The sequence below is a fragment of the Halichoerus grypus genome, chromosome 1 (assembly GCF_964656455.1).
Source record: "Halichoerus grypus chromosome 1, mHalGry1.hap1.1, whole genome shotgun sequence".
Classification (NCBI taxonomy): Eukaryota; Metazoa; Chordata; class Mammalia; order Carnivora; family Phocidae; genus Halichoerus; species Halichoerus grypus.
The window spans coordinates 138,952,899-138,978,540 of NC_135712.1; the positions used below are offsets into that span (position 1 = coordinate 138,952,899).

General features: G+C 41.6%; 1 protein-coding gene across 14 annotated transcripts in view; it reads left to right on the top strand.

Annotated features, from left to right (window-relative positions):
* LRRC3B (leucine rich repeat containing 3B) overlaps positions 1–25,642 on the top strand; it is a 143,921-nt gene that overhangs the window by 88,091 nt on the left and 30,188 nt on the right. For 10 of the 14 annotated variants that reach the window (XM_078072494.1, XM_036109281.2, XM_036109320.2 and 7 more), the window contains one exon: positions 1,657–2,922. The exons of the other annotated variants lie outside the window; for them this stretch is intronic. In XM_078072494.1, the coding sequence (XP_077928620.1) occupies positions 1,821–2,600 (780 nt within the window). In that variant the 5' untranslated portion in view covers positions 1,657–1,820 and the 3' untranslated portion in view covers positions 2,601–2,922. Of the gene's footprint in view, positions 1–1,656; positions 2,923–25,642 lie in introns of those variants that run through there. 14 annotated transcript variants of the gene reach the window in all.

The window sequence follows — 25,642 nt, forward strand, 5'->3', positions numbered from 1 at the left end:
TTTTCAGCTCACATTAATCTTCTCTTCTGTGCGTTTGGTAACATTTGGAGTCATTTCCCTCTGTATTTATCCATCTGGGATCTTTAGAAAAGATAAGTTTGCAGAAAGTCATTTGTTGCTCACTGCAGTGAGAGGAAGGAACATTCTCCTTGTTTCTCACATCCTAAAAGAGGACGCTCTGAAGTCAGACATGGAGCTCCCTCGTACTCCATAGAGTACTCAATTTGGGATTGAGCTGCAACATAACGGCATCAGAAATCACAACAAGCAATGCTCCCTGGATTCTGACTGTCCTCATAGAGCAGATGAGATTGGGAGAGAGTTGGGAGGGAGGTAGTGGAAAGAGTTAGGAGATTAATAAGTCAGAACAAAGCCTTTGGCCTGAGTCCTATCTCTTCCACCTACGAACTATTTGACCTTGGGCGAATCACATAATCTCTCCAAAATCCACTCACTTCCTCCATGAACTGGTCTCCAAGATGCCTGTCTTCTCTATATGAAAAAGTAGTTTTGAGGGTTCACTTATATTCTCATCTCTGTTTTTGAGTAAGCTTATATCCTTTCATATATCACTTAATTTTTGCCATTTAGAAGGCCCTTCCAACAATATTTATATATATATATACATACATACATATATATATATATATATGTATATATATATATGAAAGATAAAATAGGTTATTGGGAAAGTCTTAGAGGCTAATATATTTAAATTTTATCTTATATTTTAAAAAGTCTTGAAGGGGCGCCTGGGTGGCTCAGTCAGTTAAGTGTCGGACTATTCCTTTTGGCTCAGGTCATGGTCTCAGGGTTGTGAGATCAAGCCCCGTGTTGGGCTCCATGCTCAGCGTAGAGTCTGCTTGGGATTTTCTCCCTTTCTCTCCCCATCTGCCCCTCTCCCCACTTGCTCTTTGTCTGTCTCTCAAATAAATAAATAAAATCTTAAAAATAAATAAATAAATGGATAAAAATAAAAAGTCTTGGAGGTGTGTGTCATATTTGAAGATCTACTGGGGAGAGGATAGGTTGTTTACAAAACAGAGAAAAACAGGGAGACAGCTCTTTTGGAGATCCTGGTTTATCAGTCCCTAGCAATATTCTGTTGTGAAAGTTGGAATACATTTATTCGTTTCTTAATTCAAGTAAGATGTTTCTTTAGAGAAAATATTCCAGTTGGACATCCATTCAAAAGCCATGACAATTATTGCTATCTATGGTCATTAACCATGAAATATCGGTGTTATTTCTCATTGCTGCTCAAGAGCAGTTCTAAATTGCACTAATGCATCTGTTACCGTAGAAGGGGGGAAGGTCTAATTAAATTTTATTGCTGTCTAATTTAGAAGGGGTTCAGGATGTGAGAGAACCAGTAGAGATGAGAGAAATCTGGACTGTTTGCTGTAATTCTGCACAACTAAAATCAAGGCAAATGATTCGGAAATGTTGTCGTTTATTGATAGTCCTTTAGCCCAACACCTGGGATTTGAGCAGGAGACTCCCATTATGCAGATAACTCCCAGTGCTGTCGATGAAAATTAACTACATAACCAACTCTCCCGCCCACATAGAATGCCAGACGCCTGAGAGCACTTTTAATTGCAATGTACCTCCCTCTGCAAAAAAGCTAATTGCATCTGCTTCCCTTTCCTTTAGGTACCCAAGTAAGGACAGGAATAATGAAGAGACACGTGTGTTAGTTGCAACCTTTTGAACCAAGCAAGAAGGAAGTCAACAGTGTGGACAGGGCTGGAACGGTTGCCACGCTTGCTTGTTGGAGTGAATGAGGAATGGGCTTGTGATTATGCTGACATTCCAGCATGAATCTGGTAGACCTGTGGTTAACCCGTTCCCTCTCCATGTGTCTCCTCCTACAAAGTTTTGTTCTTATGATACTGTGCTTTCATTCTGCCAGTATGTGTCCCAAGGGCTGTCTCTGTTCTTCCTCTGGGGGTTTAAATGTCACCTGTAGCAATGCAAATCTCAAGGAAATACCTAGAGATCTTCCTCCTGAAACAGTCTTATTGTATCTGGACTCCAATCAGATCACATCTATCCCCAATGAGATTTTTAAGGACCTCCATCAACTGAGAGTTCTCAACTTGTCCAAAAATGGCATTGAGTTTATCGATGAGCATGCCTTCAAAGGAGTAGCTGAAACTTTGCAGACTCTGGACTTGTCTGACAACCGGATTCAAAGCGTGCACAAAAATGCCTTCAATAACCTGAAGGCCAGGGCCAGAATTGCCAACAATCCTTGGCACTGCGACTGTACTCTACAGCAAGTTCTGAGGAGCATGGCATCTAACCATGAGACAGCCCACAACGTGATCTGTAAGACTTCTGTGTTGGATGAACACGCCGGGAGACCATTCCTCAATGCTGCTAATGATGCTGACCTTTGTAACCTCCCTAAAAAGACTACTGATTATGCCATGCTGGTCACCATGTTTGGCTGGTTCACCATGGTGATCTCCTATGTGGTGTATTATGTGAGGCAAAATCAGGAGGATGCCCGGAGACACCTTGAATACTTGAAATCCCTGCCGAGCAGGCAGAAGAAAGCAGATGAGCCCGATGACATTAGCACTGTGGTATAGAGTCCAAGCAGACTGGCACTGAGAAAGAAATTAGTTGGCAATTGCAATAGATTAAGTGGTTTACTTCTCCCATCCATTGTAAACATTTAAAACTTTGTATCTCCGTTTCTTTTGAATTACGCCACTGTTGAACTTTTAACAAACATGATGACATAACGAATCATTTTAGTTTAGGTGACCCACCCCTTACTTGTACCCCCAGTGGTATATTCCTGAGTAAGCTACTATCTGAACATAACTTAGATCCATCTCACTATTTAATAACGAAATTTATTTTTTTAATTTAAAACCAAATAAAAGCTTAACTTTGAACCATGGAAAACAGAGTGACTTATTGGTCCAGAAAACAGTACAGCCATTCCATTGCTTTCAAGAGAAATAGACAACCCTTATGAACCTAAAGAACTATCATAATTAAAGTTGTGTTATTAAGCCCTACTGTACACTGGGGAGCCGTAGCTGAATTATTGACCAAAGAAAGTATCTGTCAGACTTTAAAATACTGAGCCTTAGCAAACCCGAGTGATAATACACAGTGTGGCATCCTGCAGAGGCTTCAGTGGGGCTGCTGCTAGGTGTTTGCTATCCAAAAGTCGGATATATATATTATATAAATATATATATTTATATATAAATAGCTAAACACACAACTTTTGCTCTATACTAGAAACACGGAAAAGAAAAGGACAGCACACATTCTGTCCTTCAGATCACCTTTTGGTGGGCAGGGGTATGTGAGTAACATAGAACTAGCGATGCTGAAAAAGAAGGTCTAACAGCAGTGCAGCATCAGCCGTGTGCGAGGCATTTTGTATTATTATGTCTCTCCGCCCTCACTACAAAAGGAGAACGTGACAACTGCCCCATTGAGAGAAAACTACAGGTGGAAGGAGTTCAAAGGCCTAACAGGTAGAAAGTACTAGAACTTGAATTTGAAGTACGGCTTTCTCTCTCCAAAGGCTGAGACCTTCTTATAATGCTCCTACTGGGTTGGTTTGTAGAGGTATGATTTACATGCTAAAAAAATGTGGCCATGTTAAGTGTATAGTTCCATAAGTTTTGACAAATGTATATACCTGTAGATCAAGATATCGCATCTCTGCTACTGTTCGGAGATAGGAGAAAGCTCGTTCAGTTCTTGAGTAGGGAATTGTTGGGGGGGGTTGGTTTTGAGGTGCCATTACAGATAACCCTTGGAACTTGGGCGGGATCTCATCAGATAGTGATATAGGCAAGGAAGATAGATGAACCAGGGGGAGCAAAGAGGTAAAAAGTATAGGGTGGTATTTGGGATGAAGAAGTCTATGTAGGGGAGTAATGAGAGACAAAGCTGGAGCCGTATCAGGAGGATCTCAATTCTTGGGAATAAGAATGACTAATAGAATTTATGGAGCACTCAGGATGCACCACATACTTTCTTTGGGTTGTATTAATTAATCCTTCCAGTTACCCTATGAGATAGTCTTTTATGAATGAGGGATCAGAGACACAGGAGTTTCAGCAATTAATTCAAGATCCTAGCCTTATAAGAAGTATAGCAGATATTGAAATCCTGTCAGTCAATTATAGAACCTAGAAACCTCTTAATCTCTGTACTGTATTGCTTTACAATCATACACTTTACTGCTGAAGTTGCTGGTTCCCCAGACCAAGAGGTTTGCAGATTTCCTAAGTGATGTTCTCGTTAACAAAGTAACAACAAAAATAGCCCTTTGTGGGGCTTAAGTAGGAAGGATGGGTCCTTTGCAATTTTGACCAACAGAGCCTTCTCCAACCCACACCAGGTTGTCTTTGGGACCTCCAGGAATCACATTTCTGCCCTTGGAAAGCACAGCAGTTCCCATCCATATCAATAGTCTCTTAAAAGTTTACTGACATGGACCATGAGAGTCGGCCAATCCAAGACCTGCAGGAGAGTGTTCAGAGCGACGTGTCTAGGCTATACTGGCATATACCCCAGGGCCAGGAGATTGGCAGACCCACCCTAGCTTTACTAAAAAATGTAAGGCCTTGTCTGCAAGTCTGAGATGTGAAATTCAGAATATGGGCCCTAGCACTTCTGCATCCCAGTGAGAAAGAAGCCAGACTGTCTGCTTTTGCTGACTGGCTTTGAATGCCTGCCACAGAAATTGGAGCTTTGCTAAAGATTTAACGCCCCCTGGAGGACAACATTATAATATATTTCTGTACCACAGAGAGATGCCTAACTGAATGCAAATTTTTATTCCCCTAAAGAATAGGAAAGTCCAGCCATTGCTAAGATAACCCTTTAAAAAATCAATTACGTTTATTTGAGTGTGTGAGTCACATTCTTTTTAGAAAAGCGTTCACAAATCACATAATCCGTTTCAGGCAGCTGCTTCTGAAATAACCTTTATATTCATACTAATAAGAGTTTATTTTCCTAATGGCCAACTACATTAGTCAAGTGAAAGTACCTATAAAAAAAAAATCTCTGAAGAGTGTTGTAAGATAGTCACCTGCTGGTTCAGCGGTGGCAATGTGAAATTTCCACTTTTGGGTTGGTAACTCTGTGCATACGTAGAGGTAAGAGGTGCATCCTAGGTTAATAACCATTCCCCTGCCCGGATTCTGTGTGTAGATTTTCAGTTAACAGTGCTGTAAGTACCAGTGTTTCAAAAAAAAAAAACAACTTTAAGTTAGGTTGCCATGAATTGGAGTGGTTAAGCCACTGGAGGAGAAAATTAATTCTTTAAAAAAACAAACAAACAAAAACAAACCAATAACAGGCTATAAGGCCCCTTCATGACCAGAACTGGAAGGAAACACACTTCCCATCAGCTTGTAAGCATGCTCCAACCTACTGGACCAATAGCACACGATGCTAAGGAGTGGCTTCCTAAGGCCCACAGCTGGCTGAACAGAAAAAGCCCCAAAATGCCTGCTTCGGTTTCGATCCCAGTATGCTCCTTAAGTTTCTGAACCCTTGTACATATTTATATACATGGAAAGCTACCTATTTTAGGACTGTAAGGTTTTTGAAATTCACTATCATCTTATTATCTGAGGCGCGTACATACCATCTTGCCTTTTAAATATTTTAAATACCAGCTTCTCTGCTCAACCCCCTCCTTTGGCGTCCCTCTGCCAACCTCAACCTTTTCAGTTCAAAAACACCTGGGAAGTTTCGTCTAATCATTGACAATGTGCTTATCTCTGAAGCAAGGCAAATCATAAAACATGCCAGCCCAACTGGAACATTTTTTAAGAAAGTGATAAAAAGTTATGTAATGGAAGATGTAACTTTCAAGAACACTTTGGCAAGTTGCAACGCACTGATAGACCACTTCTGCCAGGTACGCGTTGTTCTTTTTTACGTCCTTCAATGATTACCCACAATAATTCTTGTTCTGACATCAACAAGCAGAAGGCAGTCTGAGATGTGGGTAGGTTTTCCTCACTGGCTCGAGACTTCCAATTCATTCAGTAAGTTCTCTCCTCTATCTGGCACAGCTAGAGAATGGAAAATTCTGCCTAATGAAATGTTCAGGTTACTAGAAATAGGCGAAATCCTAGAATCTCGGGTGTGGAAGAGTCCTAGAAATGCTCTCACCCGCTGAAATGGAAACCCTTCAGCCGTGGGCACTAGCACACGTGTGCCCATATTCCCCATCCAGTGTCCTTCACAGGACACCAGCTGCCTCTCCCAATGCCCTGTCCCCCAGTCTTCAAAGAAACAGAACAAAGTAAGAATATAGATACCATGAAAATGTCCCGGCTCTCAGCAGCAGTTTCTCTGAGGATTCAGAAGGCACTTGAGGTTCCTACATTGTCAGAGAGTTGTCATGAAGAATATCTGTGATTCTAAAAAGCTGCTTGCTCCCTCAAGATAGGATGAGATCATCTGTTTTCCTTTCACAAACAGCCCCCAGATAACATGCTCAACACTAGGCAGGATCTGGCTTCTCCGGGGAGAGATGGAGAAAATGATCTGGGGCAGCTTCCTGGGGAGGGAGAGTTGATTAGCATGTATTTCCTTGAGTAGCCGCATAAACTCCTAGTGGTCAAGTGCAGCCCTGCCAGCAGGAGGGGAGCCCCTGCCTCTGTCTGATCTTCTTCTCTCTTCCCAAAGTGATGTCACTGATTCTTCAAGTTGGCCGGTCTGACCCAGAAAAAGCAGACCAAAGGCAAACTCATTGGCCACACATTTGTAAATGCCCTCCCCAACCTTTTTCCAAATCCAAATAGGTGAATCAGGATTTAGGGAAGAGGAAGACCTGAATTCTTCATCCCACATTTGCCCACACTTGTATGGATGGCCCCAGATGCACCAAATGAATTAGTGGGTCATGTGGATCTGGCAGGGGGCACTCCTTAATTAAGGTCTAACACTTTTTCCTGCCAACTCAGAGAAATTACAATCTTGAGGCCACAAGATGCACATAGGATCCAACCGTATCATGGGTTGGAGATAGTAAAAGAAAACCCACCCTTATTTTATGGCTCTAATTTATTTAATATTAAAAGAACCAGAAGCTAGTGTGAATTGTTTAAGAAGTGTGTGTGTGTGTGTGTGCGTGCGCGCACGTGTCCATGTGTACATTGGGGTAACATGGTGGGGAATTGGGTCCTGAAAGCATCAGGAAAAGAGGTAGTGAGATCACTGAAAACAAAATCTTTACATAATCTCATCTAGAGATGGCCGAGCTTTGGGATTTCCAGGGAAATTATTAGATGTATTTTCAAGGCTGTCCCCAAGTTCAGAGAAAACATGCATGCTTGTCACTAATGGCAAGGTTTGATCTGATCATGCTTGAGTTAATCATGTTTGAGAGTTATGCTCTTTTTTTGGCTGACAAATGTTCTGCATTTTGCTCACTATTTTCAAAAAAGAATCAATGCATTTACTTTCTTTGCCTATAGATATATGAGCATCCAACCAACAAAAATTTGCTGAAGCTGACCTTAAAAGCTAGGCCTGAAATGAATACATTGTGGGTCTCCCTGGGGTTGGACTGAAATTCTTTTTTTTTTTTTTTCTTTTATGTTTCATTTACTTTTTTCTTCTGAGAAGAGTTTGCAAAATGGAAGGCAATTTAAAATCTGGCTCTTGGTCTAAAGATTAACAAGCCATCTGTTGAGCTAATGGCATTGATTGTCGAATAGATTTTAAAATAAAATGGCCTACAGGGAGTGGGATGGGGCTAATTTACACAAATCCAGCTTCCCTAGGCTTGTTCACATTCCTTCTGGAAGAAAGATATATGAAAGATGCTGGTCTGCTCTCAAAGTCTTTCATCCTCACAGACTCTCTTGCCAATTCCCTGGCTCTCCGCGGAGCAAGCTGCAGTGACAAGAGGAGAATGTGAAATGAAGAACTGAGGAGAAAAACCAGGGAGAGCACTCCCTGGAAGAAGGCTCTGGGGAAACAAATAGGACTGACCTAAACTGACATTTTCAGCACTGTACCATTCACAAGACCTTCTATCTTCACATTAAAACAGGAACTGAGGAATCCCTGTGTGTAAGTCACAGATAAAGAACCTTTTACCAAATAAAAGAACCTTTTGTCAAATAAGTCCCCCTTCCCTAACAACAGTTTTCATTTACCTGGCATAGTGCCAGGCTCCGTTTCTACCTTCCCTAGTTCTGACAACAGCCCTGCCAAGTAGATATTATCACTGTTCCCATTTTATGGATGAAGAAACTAAGACCCAGAATGTATCCCACCCAAGTCCCCACAGCTAACGTGCAGTAGTGGAGCAGGTCTAGCTATCTGCAAAGTCCTTTGTTCCACCTAAGCCCCACTGCCTAGTTACGCTTCATCCTTTAGTTTTATGAAGTCTTGTCTTAAGTCCCATGATAATAAATGAAGAAAGACAGGGCAAGTCATTTTTCTTAATTTGCACAGGGGAGAAAGGAGGTGCAAAAGAGAAAGCAAGCCTTAGCTCACTCAGCCGGGTCACAGTGCTGGTGTTTGGGGACTGCAGGGGTTCATTGCCATTTTCCACCCATCCCTCTGTGCCCAGCTCTGAAATTCCATGTATACATAAAGTAAACCACCGTCCTGGGCAGGGCAGATGTGAATATAGCTCTGGGTCATGGGGATGAGGACCACAGTTCCACAGTTGCTCCCAGGAGGGTAGTGAAGTGGGTGACCATGGTTTTGTGGCGGCCATATTTGTCCACAACCCTACCATTTTCGTGTCCACCCACCAAATTTCAACTGGCACTTCCTGCACACATTTACCTGAGGGTTTACCCCTGCTAGCACTCACGCAGAAGGTTGAGGATACCGGGGAGCCGCCACCCTCTGGGAGTAGCCCTCAGCCCCTGACTACTGGGCACTTGGTGCATCAATGCCCAGCTCCCTTGCTCTCAGAAGCATGTGTCCCACTCCATGTTACTGTTTCCCCAGAAGGATGAAGCTCCACTGGCCCACTGTGCTAATGGGCTTCATGACGCACTGCCTTCACTGTCTTTCCTCTCTTGTCTTATTTCTCCACTACCCTATCTGTGTTTCTTTCACCTCCCAAATAAACACTTTGCACTCAAATCCTTGTCTCACTGTCTTCTCACTGGAAGTACCTAAACTAAGATCCCTGAGTATACCCTACATCAATGCTTTCCGAACCTGGCTAATGATCAGCAGATTGACACAGCTTTTGAACAATATAAATACCTCTGCCTAACTCAGATCTGCTGAACCAGAATCCTTGAAGGTTGGGCTTTGACCACTGAATTTTTTGGTGGCTCCTCTCTTCCCGAGAGATCTAGAGTGACCAGTCAGGGTAGTAACTCCGACCTAGAGGACAGTCTGTGCTGGAAATATCTTCTCAGACATCGTGCTTGGCAAAACTTTGCTGCCATACAAAAGTAAACAGCTGTCTCCTCATGGAGAATGAGTGTCATGTGAACCCTTAATATAAGTTTCCGTTTTTTGCCTCACATGCCAGAAAATTAAGAGAAAAAAAAAACTCTGCACTTCTAATTTAGTAACCACATCTGATGTCCTGGTCCATCCAGCTATAGTTTAATTGCCTCTTGCTTTTAATCTGCTGTCACCTGTAAGTAATTGGTGATTCTGATTGTTTTAAATGTATTATTTGCATGCTTCTATTTTATTCTAAGTATTTCTTCAAGACCCTTCAAACCCTTCATTTAGTGACACAGGAAAAACATTTATATTTACTTGGGGCCTTTTACACTGCCCTCAAATTTAGAGATTGTTTCCAACTCATTTCCTATTTGGTACTGCTTAAGTTCTGAATTTTTTTAATAATTTGTTCCCCCTGGCTTTTATGTGCTCAAAATGTTTGATACCCAATCATCCTTTGCTATGAAACTATGTCTTAATCAATGAGATTCAGGCTCAAACACAAGTTCAAGCCTCAGAATTCCACAGCCCCCCAGCGGCCTCTGCTGATGCGATCCCCTCACCCACTGTGGCAAGAAGGAGTTGATCGTGTCATTTTCCAAATGTGGGGACTAAGACCCAGAAATGCTAAGTGACCTGCCCAACATGTCTCTGGGTAATAAGTGAAAGAGCTCAGACTTGCAAGAAGTTCTCTTGACACCAAAGCTCATGCTCTATCCACTTCTCATTTATGAGGCATGAACACTTTTGGAGAGGTCTCAGATAATTATAAGGAGAAGGACAATGATCTGGTTCCAGAGGACACTTGGTTTTTGGGGATTAAAAAAAATCCCATATTCATCTCTACTCAAAGTTGGCAGATAATATTGTCACTGTTGCTGACATTATAAAAGCACAAGCAATATTTTAGTGCTTTATTGGTGTGTTTTTTTTTTCTTTCTCCATTTACTCTTTCAACCGATGCCACATGCTATTGGCTAAATTGAGTCTTCCTCAAAAGTTGGATGTTGAAGTCCTAATCCTGGTATCTCAGAAGGTGACTATCCTTGGAGGTAGGGACTTTAAAGAAATAATAAAGTTAAAATGAGGCCTTTAGGGTGGGTCCTAATCTGGTGTAACTGGTGTACTTGTAAGAAGAGATTAGGACACCCAGAGAGATACCAGAGATGCTTGTGTTCAGAGGAAAGGCCATCTGAGGACACAGCAACAAGGTGGCTGTCCACAGGCCAAGGGGAGAAGCCTCAGAAAAACCCAAACCTGTCGACACCTTGACCTTAGACTTCCAGAACTGAGAGAAAATACATTTCTGTTGTTTAAGGTACCCAGTCTGTGGTATTTTGTTATGGCAGCCTTAGAGGACTAATACATTATATTAACCCTTGATTTCTAGAGAGTATTTTGGAAGGTTTCCTTATGAAGCAATGTAAGAAAATTTTAGAAAATGCAATTAATTAATGCCATCCCATATCTAGATCTTTCTGTGTTGCCCTTAGTTCTTGGAGACACTTTTGCTTTGGAAGGTATCTACCTCTTTGCTCTGGAAATGCCCCGTACTAAAAAGTAAGTATAAAAACTCTGAGAAATGAGGACTTTCATGTAGATATATGAGAACAAAAGAGACAAAATGAATAAATGATCAGATAGTGCTTCATTTCCAGCTAACTAAGACTATTTCAAAGGGGAAAAAATGGCCATAGGTAATAAAACATCTTAATTGGAAGAATGATATCATTATTAGTGTGCCCTATATTTAATTTCAGCCCAATTCCTACTCCATCCCCTGCCCCAGCTTCCTTAGGAATTTTCCTCGGAGCAAAAAATCTCCACTACTCCATTACAGTAGTTGTCCTTAAGAGCAGGGACTTAAAACTGGGAAGCTTTATCAATTCCTTTCCAGCAATTTCACAGTAGATGGGCTCAGTTTACAATCCAATGATCACTTCTCTGATTAGGGGCTCTGAAAACTCGGACCAGCATGGTAAATGAGGTCTCTTGCCTCTCACCTTTCAAAGAGCAATAAAAACACTGTAATTAGAGTCGGCTTGCTCCCCTTAGCTAGCAGCCACTGTGGTTCAGCCAGTAAGAGACTCAAAAGACTTCTGTAGGCAAGAAACTTCAAAGCCAGCGACTGTGGGAAGTCTATTAGAACACAGTTCGTGGTGCCACAGATTGAGCTACTGTGAAAGCCTACCAGGGTAGAGAGGCCCAATTAACCCAGGGTTTTAATTGGCCTTGTGATGTGGTTAAGAAAAACAACAACAAAAAACAAGACGTGCTTTATTTTGCTTGCAAGATGAAAATAACATCAATGTTTAAAAACCTGAGAATACAGAATCATGTAGAAAATGAGAGTAATTTAAAGGACACAAAGAAGAAATATATAAATTCCTCCAAATCTCACCACTCAGAAGTAACGGCTCAACATTTTGAACTTTCTTCTGGACCTCTCTCTCTCTACATACACATACAAAATTCTACATAAGTGGGACATCCTATACACTTGTTCAGACACACTTAACGCCTCCCTGTTTTCCCCTCTGTAATGCCCAGGCCAAACCCCTTAATGCCAACATAGCTCTTCTTGACCAGTCCTGTCCAGTTTTCCAGAAAGTTCTCTTGCCTCCACCCCCAAATCCCAACTCCACAAGGTTCCTGCCTTTTCTATCATGAATTCCTGAAAACTCCCCCTGCCTCTTATGAGACTCGGAAGAGTTCAAAGCTGGTATGAGAGTGTAATCAGCCTTGCATTTCTGGCAGATGTGGTCAGGAGGAATTGCAGAGGGACCAAGCGATGATCAAAGATGAGGAACCCAGGTATTTGTTGCACTAAAGTCAGGTGGAAAAAGCTAGTGGCCTGGGCAGGGACTGTGACAGTGGAGCCAGAAAGCAGGTGGATTTAAGAGGTGTTTGGGAGATGAGTTCAGGTATGTTGTAGGTGCTGCCCTCCTCCTCCTCCTCCTCCTAGTCTTCCTCCTCTTCCTCCTCATCATTCTCACCATCCTCAAGGTAGCTGTTATGGCTATAGCTGTGCTCCATCTCTGATGTTTAATGATTATACATGAAAATAATGGACTCAATGAAAATACATGGATTTAATGAAACTTCAAAAAACTAACCTAATTGTTCTAGCCAGAACACATGGTTTCACTGTCAGGCTCAACCTGATGTAGCTAAAAATAAGTTTGATTTCAACCGCATTGCGGATGAAATGATCTCATATCTTTTGGTTGTCAGAAAAGGAGAAAGTTCATTTTATTTGAAGACCTCTTCTAATGAAGGTTTTAAATAAAAAAAATGCAACCACTTATCACCTTGCAGGGAAATGACTCTGCTCACATTAATGCAGTTTATTAAATATCTTGTCTAGTCCTTGACCTGAGAATAGTAATCAGCTGGAATCTCTGTCCTTCTAGCTCCTCCCACATCTCCACATATGTGGTGAACTGTTTTTTGGGAACCCCAGGCAATCTCTGCACTTTCATTCAGGAGATTAGGCTGTGAGATGCTTGTACCTTGAGCTCACAAAAGGAGATGTTCTTTAAGGGTGGATGGAAACAACTGGAATATTCTTTCCCATGCCACTCACATGTCACATCATGGAGTCCAAAAGGCCAATCAAAAATGTTATATTATGAAAGGATTATTGTCTAGTTGTCAAAAATAAGATGAAGTATATTGATTTTAAGACTCAGTATAACAAAATATTCTCTGGGACCCTTTGGTGTTGCAGAAATTTAACACGTAATTCCACAAAATAATGAAAACAACATTTCGGCTGATAACATATTGAGCAATCACTATGTGCCAGTATCATGCTTGGCACTTTTCATGACTTTCTTGGCTACTCTTCAGAGCAGCCTTCTGAGGTAGACACTGTTATGATTCACATTGCACAGATGAGTAAACTGAAGCACGTAGGGATGATGAACTCACGTGAGGTCACACCTTCTCCAAAGTACAGTAAAGATGGCAGTGTAAGCAATCCCACACGGGTGGCCACATAGCCAAGTGCTAGCTTCACAATGCTGCTCTGGGCCAGGCGGACACGGTCTGTGTGTTTTCATCATCATGATAATTAATACGTGGGTTACTTCATCTAAGCCTGAGAACATGATGCATCATTATTTTCTTCATTCCCTAAGTAAGAATGTATACCAGAAGAACCTTCAGTGAGTGACCAGGGTCCCCGAGTTGGTAAGTCTTCTGATACATGGAGTCCTGCCGCAGGTGCATCTCTGAGCATTAACATCACATATCCCGTTCCAAGCCGTCAGTGCTGTCATGCCGGATGTTAGCTACCCCCTGCCATTGGGAGGTGAAGCTGGAAGTTCTTCAAATTAAGGGACATTGGATTCATCAAAGTTAATCATTTGTATGTCTTAGCCAAGCTGCCATGATTTAATAACTCTTGTTCATCATAAGTAATAGACTATGCAATTTAATAGCTACATGAATGTCTGGTTTTCACCTAGATTACAGTACTTTGCCAGTACAGAGAAGCTACCAACCATTTTAAGAGTTAATAGCTATAGGGGTGCCTGGGTAGCTCAGTCGGTTAAGCATCTGCCTTAGGCTCACGTCAAGCCCTGCATAGGGCTCCCTGCTCAGCAGGGAGCCTACTTCTCCTTCTCCCTCTGCCCCTCCCCCTGCTTGTGTTTGCTCTCTCTCTCTCACTCTCTCTCTCTCTGCCTCAAATAAATAAATAAATAAATAAAATCTTTTTTTAAAGAAAGAGTTAATAGCTACAGTCGAGGTAAAGGGTCTTCCTTAAGACAATAAATTATAACGTACCACATTATGGGTAGATGCTGAATCCAATTCGTGAATGTTCCAATTTCATTCTTCTCTCTGACAGGTTGGGTGCTTTAGCCATAACATACACTCTTCTCTTTGAGAAAGTATGCAGTAAATTTTTCTTAAACATGAGATTTTTTATTTTTCCTAAACATGAGAGATGTCTCCAAAACACAATTTTGTGATTCATCTGAAAAAAACAAAAATCAAAAGTAAGAAAAATAACAGCTTTGGGAATGAAGTAATCCTGTATGATTTTATCCTTTTTTTCCCCCCAGAGATTTAGCCTTGCCTAAATTAAATGACATTTTGAAGTGCCTTTCATATATATACATATGAATTAGAAAGTACAATTTCAAAGCCAATAGGAGGAAAACAAGTACTCCTGTAATAGATTCGACCATGCTCCCATCACTTCTTACCTAGTGCCAAGTGACTTACAGTACCTCTTTTTGGACAGAAGTAGCAGACACCAGGCCTCAAAGGGGCATCCAGTGCTTCCCCTCACTCTCCTGTGCTTCTGCTACTTGTCATGAGAAAAGTGTATCTCAGCCAGGGGGCTAAGGAGCATGATAGACCCATGAAATGGATTTCTTGAACTTCCCGAAACAGATCATCTGGTAGCTTGAAGCAGAGTCACCTCTGCTGACTTTCAGAACTGTGAGCAGGAAAAATTAAAATGTTTCCTCCTTGTCTCAGTCTGTTTGGGCTGCTATAACAAAAATACCATAGACTGGTTGGCTTAAACAACAAACATTTCTTTTTCACAGTCCTGGAGTCTGGGAAGTCCAAGATCAAGGTGCCAACAGATTGGGTGTCTGGTAAAAGCCCACTTCCTGGTTCATAGATGGCCATTTTCTGGTTGTGTCCTCCCAGCAGGAAGAAACACATTCACTCAGGATTCTCATAACAGCACCAATCCCATCCATGAGGACTTTCTCTCATGACCTCGTCTCATCTTAATTACTTCCCTAAAGCCCTACTTCCCAAAACTGTCACAGTGAGGGGAGAGGAGCTAGAATCTCAACACATGGATTTTAAGGGGACACAATTCAGTCCATACCACTTTTAAGCCACTGAGATGTTTAGTTTGTTTGGTATACAGTTTGATGGCAGCGATAGCTGACTATTACAATCCATAAGAAATAACCTTAAAGTACACCTACAGGTAAAGAGACGAGCAAAAAAGTGCCCCCAAGGATTCTCCTACTGCTATAAGTGAATGACCCCCAATATTGATGGGGAGAAATAGATCAGGGTTACTGCTTTCTAAGCCTGGAGGGCACACTTTATTTTAAGAGGAAATGCACTGTATATGTGATGTGCATAGAAACAATCCACACTCTTCCTTTGTAAAAATTCTTTGGGCAAACCCTTCGTCAATACCAAAATGCCACCTTTGTGTGTCAATCTGATTCTCTCATAAAAGCAAATGACTCTAGGCATGAATATCGGAAAATGTTCTGCTTATTTCCAAAAATCACCATACATAAGATTGATTAGAACCATGCCAAATCATGTGTCTACATTTTATTGTAAAGTACCTTCCTGAGATTGGCTTGAACAATTCATAAAACTCAAAGGACATATAATCCATAGGGAATGAAATGTGTTGAGGTTTTGCAAGATAATTAGCACTTCACTTAAGAACTAAGGTATTCACTGTACCCAAGGGCTTCCCATCGGTGGAACTGCAGCTCATTGAGAAGATAAGTATGTGGCAGGAGAATCAAGAATTTCCATTTCACTTTCTTATTCACATCCTGGTGTCAAAATTCATTGTTAATTGGAAGTATAGCCTGTTATGATTTGCAAAGTGTCCCTCACAAGCTGAGTCACTTCGTAGGTCACAGCAATAGAGTAAGATAGAACCAGCTTTGAATCCTGAATTTTCCATTTCCTGGGAATCACCTGGGGTGACTTAAATACCTTGAACTTCAGGTTACTTTGAATATAAAGTGAGAAATAATAATAACTATCTCCTGGGCTTATTATGAGAGTGAAATGAGATAGATTGTGTCAAGTGCAAGGTAAGATACCTAAATAGAAAACCTAGGTTAAGGTTCACTATTGTGTGCTGCTTTGAGATCTGGTAAAATGGGGAGGGACACGAATGGCCTAAGTGCTACTTCCCCTCTCCACCATTCCACTCCCATGGGCAAGATCACCTAGACAAACAACACTTCTTATCATGGGGACCAGGCACAGTCCTTGCTAACCTGAATAGTGAGCTACAACTGTTTCCTGCCGGCTCTCAGAATTATTCAAGCAAACCATCACTTCCTCCCATGGGAATGAAGGGCACCTCACCCTCTTGATACTTCAAAACCTGCCTCCCACAGCCCTGATGTTTTATTCCATCCCTAAGCACAACCCTGTGTAACCCTACATGGTGTGCAGTGTTCTCCTCCCCTGCGTGTGCAGATATGCAATGAATATGCAGCTGTTGACCTTATCTCTTCAGGGTTCGCTGTCTTGTGTTTCGCTATCCCTAGAGTGCAGGAATCTCTCTCTCAACAATGTGGTGAAGAGACCATCAAAACAAATACATAACCCATTGCAAATAACAAATGGTAAATGATGGCCTAAGTTTCAAGAAAAATAAACCTTAACATTGTTCTCCAGCCTCTTAGAAACCCCTTGAAGTTATTTTCCCTCCAAGGAGAGAGGCGACCGTCCTCTGTCTTCTGCTACCCAGAGCTGACATTTGGACGCTGAGACCAAGGGAAAGGAGTGAGTACCACGGCTAGAAAAAACCAAGGAGCTTTTGGCCTGTATGATTCTTGCTCAGTGTGGCCCATAAAATGAAAACAGGAATGAAAAGTCAGGATCCACAGTCACTATAATTCTCTCAAAATTTCTAGGGTGTCTCTCCCCACTCTGAACTCATGGGATGACCCATGGACACGTCCCAGTGGTTGGTTGTGTCTCGGCACCCTGGGAGCTTCCCGGGAAGCCCGGTGGGTGAGGAGAAGCTTGAGTGCCGGAGAAGACCTCTGAGAGCTCTTAGGAAGCCAGAAATGAAGATCTCACATCCTCAGTTGCTGGCTACCACTGCTTCCTAAGAAACATTTCACCATGAGCGTTCAACAATTACACTAAATAAGACGGAGTGACTGCATTGTTCCCTGTTGCCTTCATAGCACTTGGTGTGATACTTCACATTTAAAGGGCTCCCAACAAACATGGTTGAATGAATTATTGACTGAATGAACGAATGCAAAAGTCAAATGAATTTACTATGCACCTAGCACACAGTAAGAGTGCAAGGATTATAAAATATGGTCCCTAAGCTTAAGGAGACTACAGTGTATTTGAGGAGACAAAAACCAGAATCAAGGAGCAAGAAGGAACACAATGTGGGAAGAAAGAGTTGGTGATGGCTCCGTGAAGGAAGTGGGAAGGGGGGGTAAGAGGAGTCTGAAAAGAGAAGAGGGTGAAAATGAGGAGTCAGCTGGGAGTGGAACAGGGTGAACAGATGGCTATGCTTTCTCTTTGTAGAATACCTTCCATGTTTCTTGCAACTTATTTTCAGAAGTAACAAGCAAAAATGTAGATGCACAGGCATATGATGTCCTGCAGGAAATGCTTGTGAGTTTTGAAACAAATGGTCATTCTCCAAGTATGCAAATTAAATCAAAGGATTTCTTGTGAAAAGAGAGAGCAATTTTATCCCATTTAGCTCTCTTTTGAAGGGCAATATTATCAGTTTTGCACGTTCTTGTCTGTGAAATTTAGTGTAATCAGTGTGATACTAAAATATCGTTGATACAATGGAAATGAAGCCCTACTTCAGGATAAACTCATGAAAAGTGTCAGTTTTCCCTTGACATTCCTTTTCATTATGTGCAGAATAAAAAGGGAGCCATGGTGTAATGAAGACTTGACAAAGCAAAGTTGAGGTGACAAATATTTGAGGCACAGAAGTTGAAATGTGACATAAAATACGATCACTAAAAGAAAATAATGGTACCTTTCAAACTGGCAAAAAAAAAAAAAAAAAATCCCATTATAGAAATAGGAAACCAGGAGTCATGCTTTTAGGAAAAGGCTTGAAGCTAAATCTTTCTCTGCTACTCTGGGGGTGTGGTTCTATGTCAAAATATTGGAATCAGAAGTTGAAATATAGTCTGAGAAGCCTGGATTAATGGACAAGACCACATTAGCAACCTAAAAAGAGTTGCTAACCTTCAGAATGAAATAAATTTTTATATTTTGAGAAATTGTCCCAACTCTATTGTAGATAGCAAAGATACAAGCCACTTACTGATATTTTTAAAATGTTTTACAGCTGGTGTAAATAGCTTCTGAGTACCCATTTTTAACCTAGGCAGGTGCGCGCGTGCGCGCGCGCGCACGCACACACACACACACACACACACACACACACACACTGTTCCCTAGTTTATTTTGAAATAGAGGCTTCACTTTTAAATCAAACTGACAATACCTGTTGATGTATGATGAATTTGCCTCAATATCTCACAATTTTGAAATAATCTGAAGTGTATAATTCCTTTCTTCAGATAGAAAGCCGAGATGACTAACATTGTGCGGCATTGACTGAGTCTTTTCATGGTTTAGGGATTTGTGATTTGAGTTTAGAAAGTCTCATTGTTATGGTAATGTGAGATTTTTTTTTTAAAATATAACTCAGGGAAAGTGCTGAGTGCTTTGTTAGTCATTATAAGACCAAGTTGTTAGTTTATAAGAAAGAAAGTCAAAATGAAATTAATATGAGAAACAGTTTTTTTTTTCAAGTTGTCCAAACTTGAAAATCCAAGAAGGAAATTCAACTTTGCGGTATTGTGATGGGTTTAGATTTTAGATATTCCTGAAGAGACCCATCCATTTCTTGGAGTAAAACATTCTCTCATCCTTTTCCTCTCAACTTCCCTGATTCCTCATCCTGAGTGCCTGGGAGCTAAGCTCAACCCCCTCATGTGGGAGCCTTGGACACCAAAACCAGAGGATAAAGAACATCATCAAATAATGCCCGAGATTGTAAATTGTATGGGACATTAGGAGAGACAGATGGAGACTAAGATTTGATCAGATTCTTGGTAAATCTGGCAGTTCCCAAAAGAAAAAAATGGACAATGGAGACACTTGAATGAAAAAGTGTTAATGGGAAAAACTTTAGGAAGTGGGAAAAAAATAAAAACAAACAAGTAACAAGGAGGCCCATCATTGGCACCTCCTTTCAGAGGCTTACAGGGTATTTATTGCCTGATTCATGTACATTACCAACAACTGGGTGCAGGGCGGGCTGCCATGCACCCATCCCCCTACCTCCGCTCTCTATTCCTTTAGGGTTATCCCTCACACCCCTTTAGTGAAGGACTACTTAAGCCCTCTTTGGGATCCACTGAGTGGAGAAGGTATTCCCTTCCTTCCTGACCACTGGTGGGCAGAAATAGCACCCTCAATGCCAGCACTAGGTAGAGGAGCTTTCCATCTGAGACCAACTACCCAGTGGACAATACAGGAAGGTTGATTTCCTCCAACCTGCCAATGTCTCTTCCCACAGATCACAGTTAGAGCGCCAACCTGTGAGCAAGGAAAGGAGGTGGAAGGAGTTCCTTCTGTGGTTAATATTCCAGTTATGTTTTCAGTTACAGAACTGATTGGATCAATGTGAAAAAGTAAATAGAGGAAATCACTTTGGGTCTGGTATATAGGATGACCGATAAGTCAAATAGCGAATGGAAAACTGCCTTGTGTCAGGCCCCATGAGTCTGAGGCCCAAAGAACGGGTGCTTACCTTACTCCAAAGGGAGAAAAGTCTCTGTGGCAGGTCTGCCTTGTCAGCACCTGCAGAAATTCCACAGGGAATGGAGGTGGGGAAGAGGGAGGGAGGGAAGAGGAACTAAGGCAAAATGTCCTGGGCTCGGGGGCCTTGAGAAAGTCCAGGAAGTCCAGATCTTGGCTGCATGTTAGGATCACCTGGGGGAACTTGAGAAGTCTTGATGCTTCTGCCACATCCTGGAGCAGTTAACTCAGCATTTCGATGGGTGGGACCCGGGCATCAGTCCAGGTGATTCCAATGTGAAACCAAGACTGTGAACCACAGCACAGGTGCATTGTCATGTCAGGCAGCTCCTAGGAAGCACGGATTCAATTCCCCAGGAGCTTGAGAATTTGGAGCAGGCCCGTAGTAACAGGCAGATCTACAGAAACTATGCTACTGATGGCAATGGTTCTCAAACTGAGCTGCATATCAGAATCACTTGGGGAATTTTTTTTTTAAATCCCACCACTCAGGTCACAGATCAGACCAATTGAATCAGAATTCTATAGGGGTGGAATACAGCCATCAGTATTTTTTGAAGTTGCTTGGGTTATTACAAATCCCATTCCTAGAACTCAAGTGCTTCTCACAGTTTACTATGCAGAGAAATCACCTGTGGATGCTGATAAAATGCAGACTCGGGCTCAGTAGGTCTGGGTTAGGGCCCATGATTCTGTCTTTCTAACAAGCTCCTGGGTAATGTTGATGCCACCGGCCCATGGACAACACTCAGAGTAGCAAGGCTTTAGTCCATTTTCTTGTCAGAAAGCCACCGGGGCGGGGGGGGGGGGGGCACCTGGGTGGCTCAGTCAGCTAAGCGTCTGCCGTTGTCTTGGATCATGATCCCAGAGTCCTGGGATCAAGCCCTGCGTCAGGCTCCCTGCTCAGCGGAGACTCTGCTTCTCCCTCTCCCGCTCCCCCTGCTTGTGGGCTCTCTCTCACTCTCTCTCCATCAAATAAATAAATAAATAAAATCTTTTTAAAAAGCCACCAGGGAGCATATATACTAGTCAGTAATTGCCTTCAGAATTTTGGAGAAGCCCCTGTACTTTTGTCAATAATGACAGAGAGAGAGAGAGAGAAACAAAAACAAAACTCACCATTTCACAATATGTACATTATCAAATCACACTTTATTACAAAGTTACGTGTCAGTTATAGCTCAATAAAACTGGGAGGGGGGGAAGATGTCCCCTCTCAATACCACACTTTCATAACCAGGTCTAAATCCCCTGCTTACAAGAGATAAAATGAGCTCCCATTTTTGTGGTCTGTGGGTCCTTGTAACATTTTTGCATTTAGATCCCACTTTTGCCAGTTATTCTGTCCAATAGAGCAACTTCTTCTCTTTAAATGACCATACAGAGTGCACAGCAGTGAGCTTGGAAGTCATATTTCAGAAGGTGTTTGTAAATTCACACGGGAAACATAAGGGAAGGGTAAGGGTCTCAAGAGTGGAGATGTGGTTCGTAAAACAGAAATTAAAAGGCAATCCATGGTTCTCTAGCTGTCAGCTCTCCCCAGGAACATACTCCATGCCATGTCCTGCTTCCTTTGATAGAACTGTGTGAAGGGGGACACCATACTATAGCCAGTCCACACTTGCCTAGCCAATGAAAGGGGTTAGAGAATTTGGATCCAAAAGACACATAGTACATGAGATCCAAACTAAAATTACAAACGCTAAAAAAATAAAATGGAATATTCCACACCTTCGGTCCAAGAAATTAATTGCACAAGTTCAGGTTGGGGCGATTTGATGTAATAGGAGTAATAAAGGTAAAAGGTGTACATATTTTTGCTGAATGCAAGTGCAAATTAAGTCAATGGGGTAAGGTTGCTGCCCTTTATTCATTATATTATTCAAAAAACCTAGATCAAGTCCAGGGCTAGACTCTATGCGCACAGAAAATCAGGCCTTAATGAGGCCAGGGTCTCTGGCCTTAATGAATTTATAATCTAGCCATGAGGAAGTTATAACTAACATAATCAGCTACCAAATGAAATAGAGAGGCTAGAGCCAAAGCCATATTTGTCTGCCTCTCCTTCACTGCTTGGTTTTCATCCGGAGTACGCTCATCTCTGGGACAAAGATCTTAAGTGGAACATTAACAAAACACAGATATTTAGGAGGGTGCCATTAGAACAAGTCCATAAATAAGATTAAGTTTGAGAACCTAGGGGAAGCTGTGCTGTGATTTTCAAATATGTGCAGAGTGTTTATTCAGAAGTGGGTTGGAGCTAATTTAGCGAAGCTGTGGAAAGATGGCTCAGGGCCACTGGGTGTCACTTACCAGGAGGCGGGTCTGGCTCGGAAAAGAGCGGCTCCAAAGGGGAATGCGTCGCTCAGAAACACCACACCGCACAATGTTTTGAGTGTTCACTATGCCTGGTGAGTTCCCACCTGCTAGGGACCGTCAAGCTGGTGCTAGTTGGCACTTTGTCAGGAAGGATGTAGGGAGGACCGTGGCTATGAATAGGAGTACAGGACAATGCTCAGGAGAAAAGCACAAATTTAAGATGCCCTTGAATGCTCTAAAAAATAAAATTCATTAATTTCTAAAAAAAAAAAAAAAAAAAAAGATGGCCTCAAGTTTCTTAGACCCTCTTTTGGCTCTAAACCTACACATCTAAAAAAAGGCAGGGTCTGAATGTGCTCAGAGTCCCAACTAGAGAGTGGGCTACAATTGATAGGAGTCCCAAGAGCCTTGAAAGTAAAATGTTCTGGAGGACAGCTAGAATAACTGACAGAGAGGAGACTGCAATCAGGATTGAGGAATGACAAGTAAAACTGAAGGGAAAAAATGAGGCTGAGAAATAAAATATAAGAGGCAAAATAAAGCCTTGGAAACATGACCCCACCTGGGTCAGTGGCCTGGAAGATGATGGCGTGTAGGAGATGGTTCAGGGTAAAGGATGTTGGAATAGATCGTGGAACATCCTAGGGCTTCACAGGCACCTGCATGTGCTATCAGCTGTAATTGAAGCCTTCCAATCATTCTGGAAAATCAGACCCATCACCTTAGCCCAGACCATGGGACTACCCGGTGGGCCTTTTCTGCTCTCCCTCCAGCGGAAAGGTGGGAGCACAGCTTGTGGAAATGCCCCCTTCACTGAATGACTGGCCTGGTGAATCTAAACCAGATAACTAGTGCTGAAACTCCCCCACCCAGCAGGTTCCAGAGAGGACAAGGCTTGGTGCTGGCCTGGGTGAGCGGGGAGAGCCAAGTTTTCTCAAATTTCTAAAACATCTTGTCTTATAAATAGCATCTCTGCTAACTCAAAAGGGAGAGGATTTTAAACTTTAACAACCTTCTTGTCATTTTCATACTTCACTCATTCCATGCAAGTGAAGCTCAGGTTCAGTTTCCTAACGAGATCCTATTTCATTTTATTTCTCATTATAATTACATGCGGGTTTCTAGTGATGCTAAGAACCATTTGTAAAAAGTTACTTTCCTTAAAATCACTGTCATACCATTCTGGAAACAGTCCCATTCGCACCAGAACCCTTCACCCGTCCGCCAGCCTTTTTTTTAAAATTCTTACTGAAGCCCAGATTTGAGTCCAAGTCATTGAATTTTTTCTCCTTTAAACCACCAGTCAACAAACTCTACTTGAACATTGTAGGATTTGGGTTTAAACATTAGGTTTTAAAAAAATCAGGATAGAAGAAACCATTCCTTGGCTCAGCAAGTTGATCTGGCTAATCCAACTGCAAATCCTCCTGTTAGGGGCAGATTTGCAAAACCTCAATCAACACAAAGGGAACCTTTCATAAAAGCTTTTCTCTGCCACATAATGTTTTGCTGCGTTATTCTCAAAAAGCAGGTCTTTCCATCAAGATGCCTAACACACTGCATGATTTAAAGTTTTTTTTATCCTGTTTACAAATGTTGCTGCATTAAAAAGTAAGATCAAGGAAGAGTAGCCATCACAATAATAGTATGCACATACAATTTGAAAAAAAAATTGTTTTATGCCTCTAATTGCCTATTTTACCCTATTACTTCCCTTCTGTATGCTTATCATTATCTTTTCTACTTTCAGCCTCTCTCTTCACTGTCTCTTTTACCAGCCTAGCCTTCCTTTTTTCCCTTTTGCTTCTCTGTGCAGAGCCTCCCTAGCACATACTCTATACAAAATTTTTGAGAAATGTTTTCTTTTTTCTGAATTTTCAAAGAGACGCTCCTTCTCATGCAATCCTATCCCTTTTGTGACGGAATGTGGCATTTCGGTTATAGGATGCTTCAAGACTTCTCAGCTTCTTTGGATCTGGTGATGAAGGGGGGAAATGGAAACTAGTGACTGGTGGGAAGTTTTCTATTTTTGTCTGCGAAACTTCTAGTCGACCAGCTCAGCTTGTAGATGATTTTTATCACTTTAAAAGTTTAGGGAGGACAAGGATTGATCCACTTTCTTTTGAAAGAAAAAGATCTACAGCAATTAGGATAATCATGTAGAAACAATGCCCTCTCAGGGACAAATTGCTTTCATTTGAGAGGTTTCTGGGATTCTACAATATTCTTCTGACAGAATGACTAGGTGGTCGAAGGATGGAGATTGGTATAACTCAACTGGAGGTCTTCCACCAGGAAAAATAAGTGGTCAGCTCCAGAAAGATCCATCATGATAGAATTTAGCACCTGTAGTCAACTTCGCCAAAAGCTATAGTTCAATTCAGGGTCAGTTACAGCCAATCTACCTCTATGCCAAACCATGTTGTTGGAAAGAATTTTTCTTGTCAACTAAATATTTTGATTGGGTTACTCTAAATGCTACCTATTGATTTTACACCAGCACTTATCACATTGTACTGTGAGCATCACTTTATGGTTTTTTTTTTTTTCCTCTCCTTCAAATAGCTGTTCATTATTTGAAGTCAAAGACTTATGTTTATCTATGTGGCCCCATACCTATTATATAGGAGACATAAGCATGAGTCAGGCTTTTTTTAATGTGGCAAGTGGTAAAAAATGCAATTCAAATAGGCATAAACATAAAGGAAATTTGAATAATCTAGAGGTAAGTCTAGCTGCAGGTGAAGCTTGATCCAGAGGCAAGGATGAGGTCGTCAAGTACTTAGTTTCTTTCTGTCTGTTCACTCTGCCTTTCATGGTTCAGTGTTAATTCCAGCTATGGTTTAGAATGAGTGCAATAATTCTACACCTCCTACCCGAACAAATAGCATTCTGAAAAGGAGAGAATGTTTTCCAGGAAAGAGAAAAAAGCGTCTGTGTCCAGAAGCCCCAATAATAGTCTTCTTTCCAGTTTCAGTCACTTACTCATCTCTGAACCAATAAAGTATGGGCAGCAGAAAGGGATATGCTGTAGGGTTTAAGCCAATCAGATCTCTCTTCTGGAGCTTGTTATGATCAAATTTATCCAAATAACATTCCTTAAAATATGAAAGGAGTGAATTCCAAAGGAAAATTAGGGTAACTACAGTAGACAAAGGGGGCAATGGATGCTTGAGGGAAAAACTCAAAAAACACTGTAGCACCTAAGAAGGGTTTGTTGAACAAGGCAATTGTCATTTTTCAAGTTAAGAATTTTCTTTTTCAAAGTATTAGAAACAACACAAACTGTTTGCTAAACACAAACCTGTGAATTATTGAA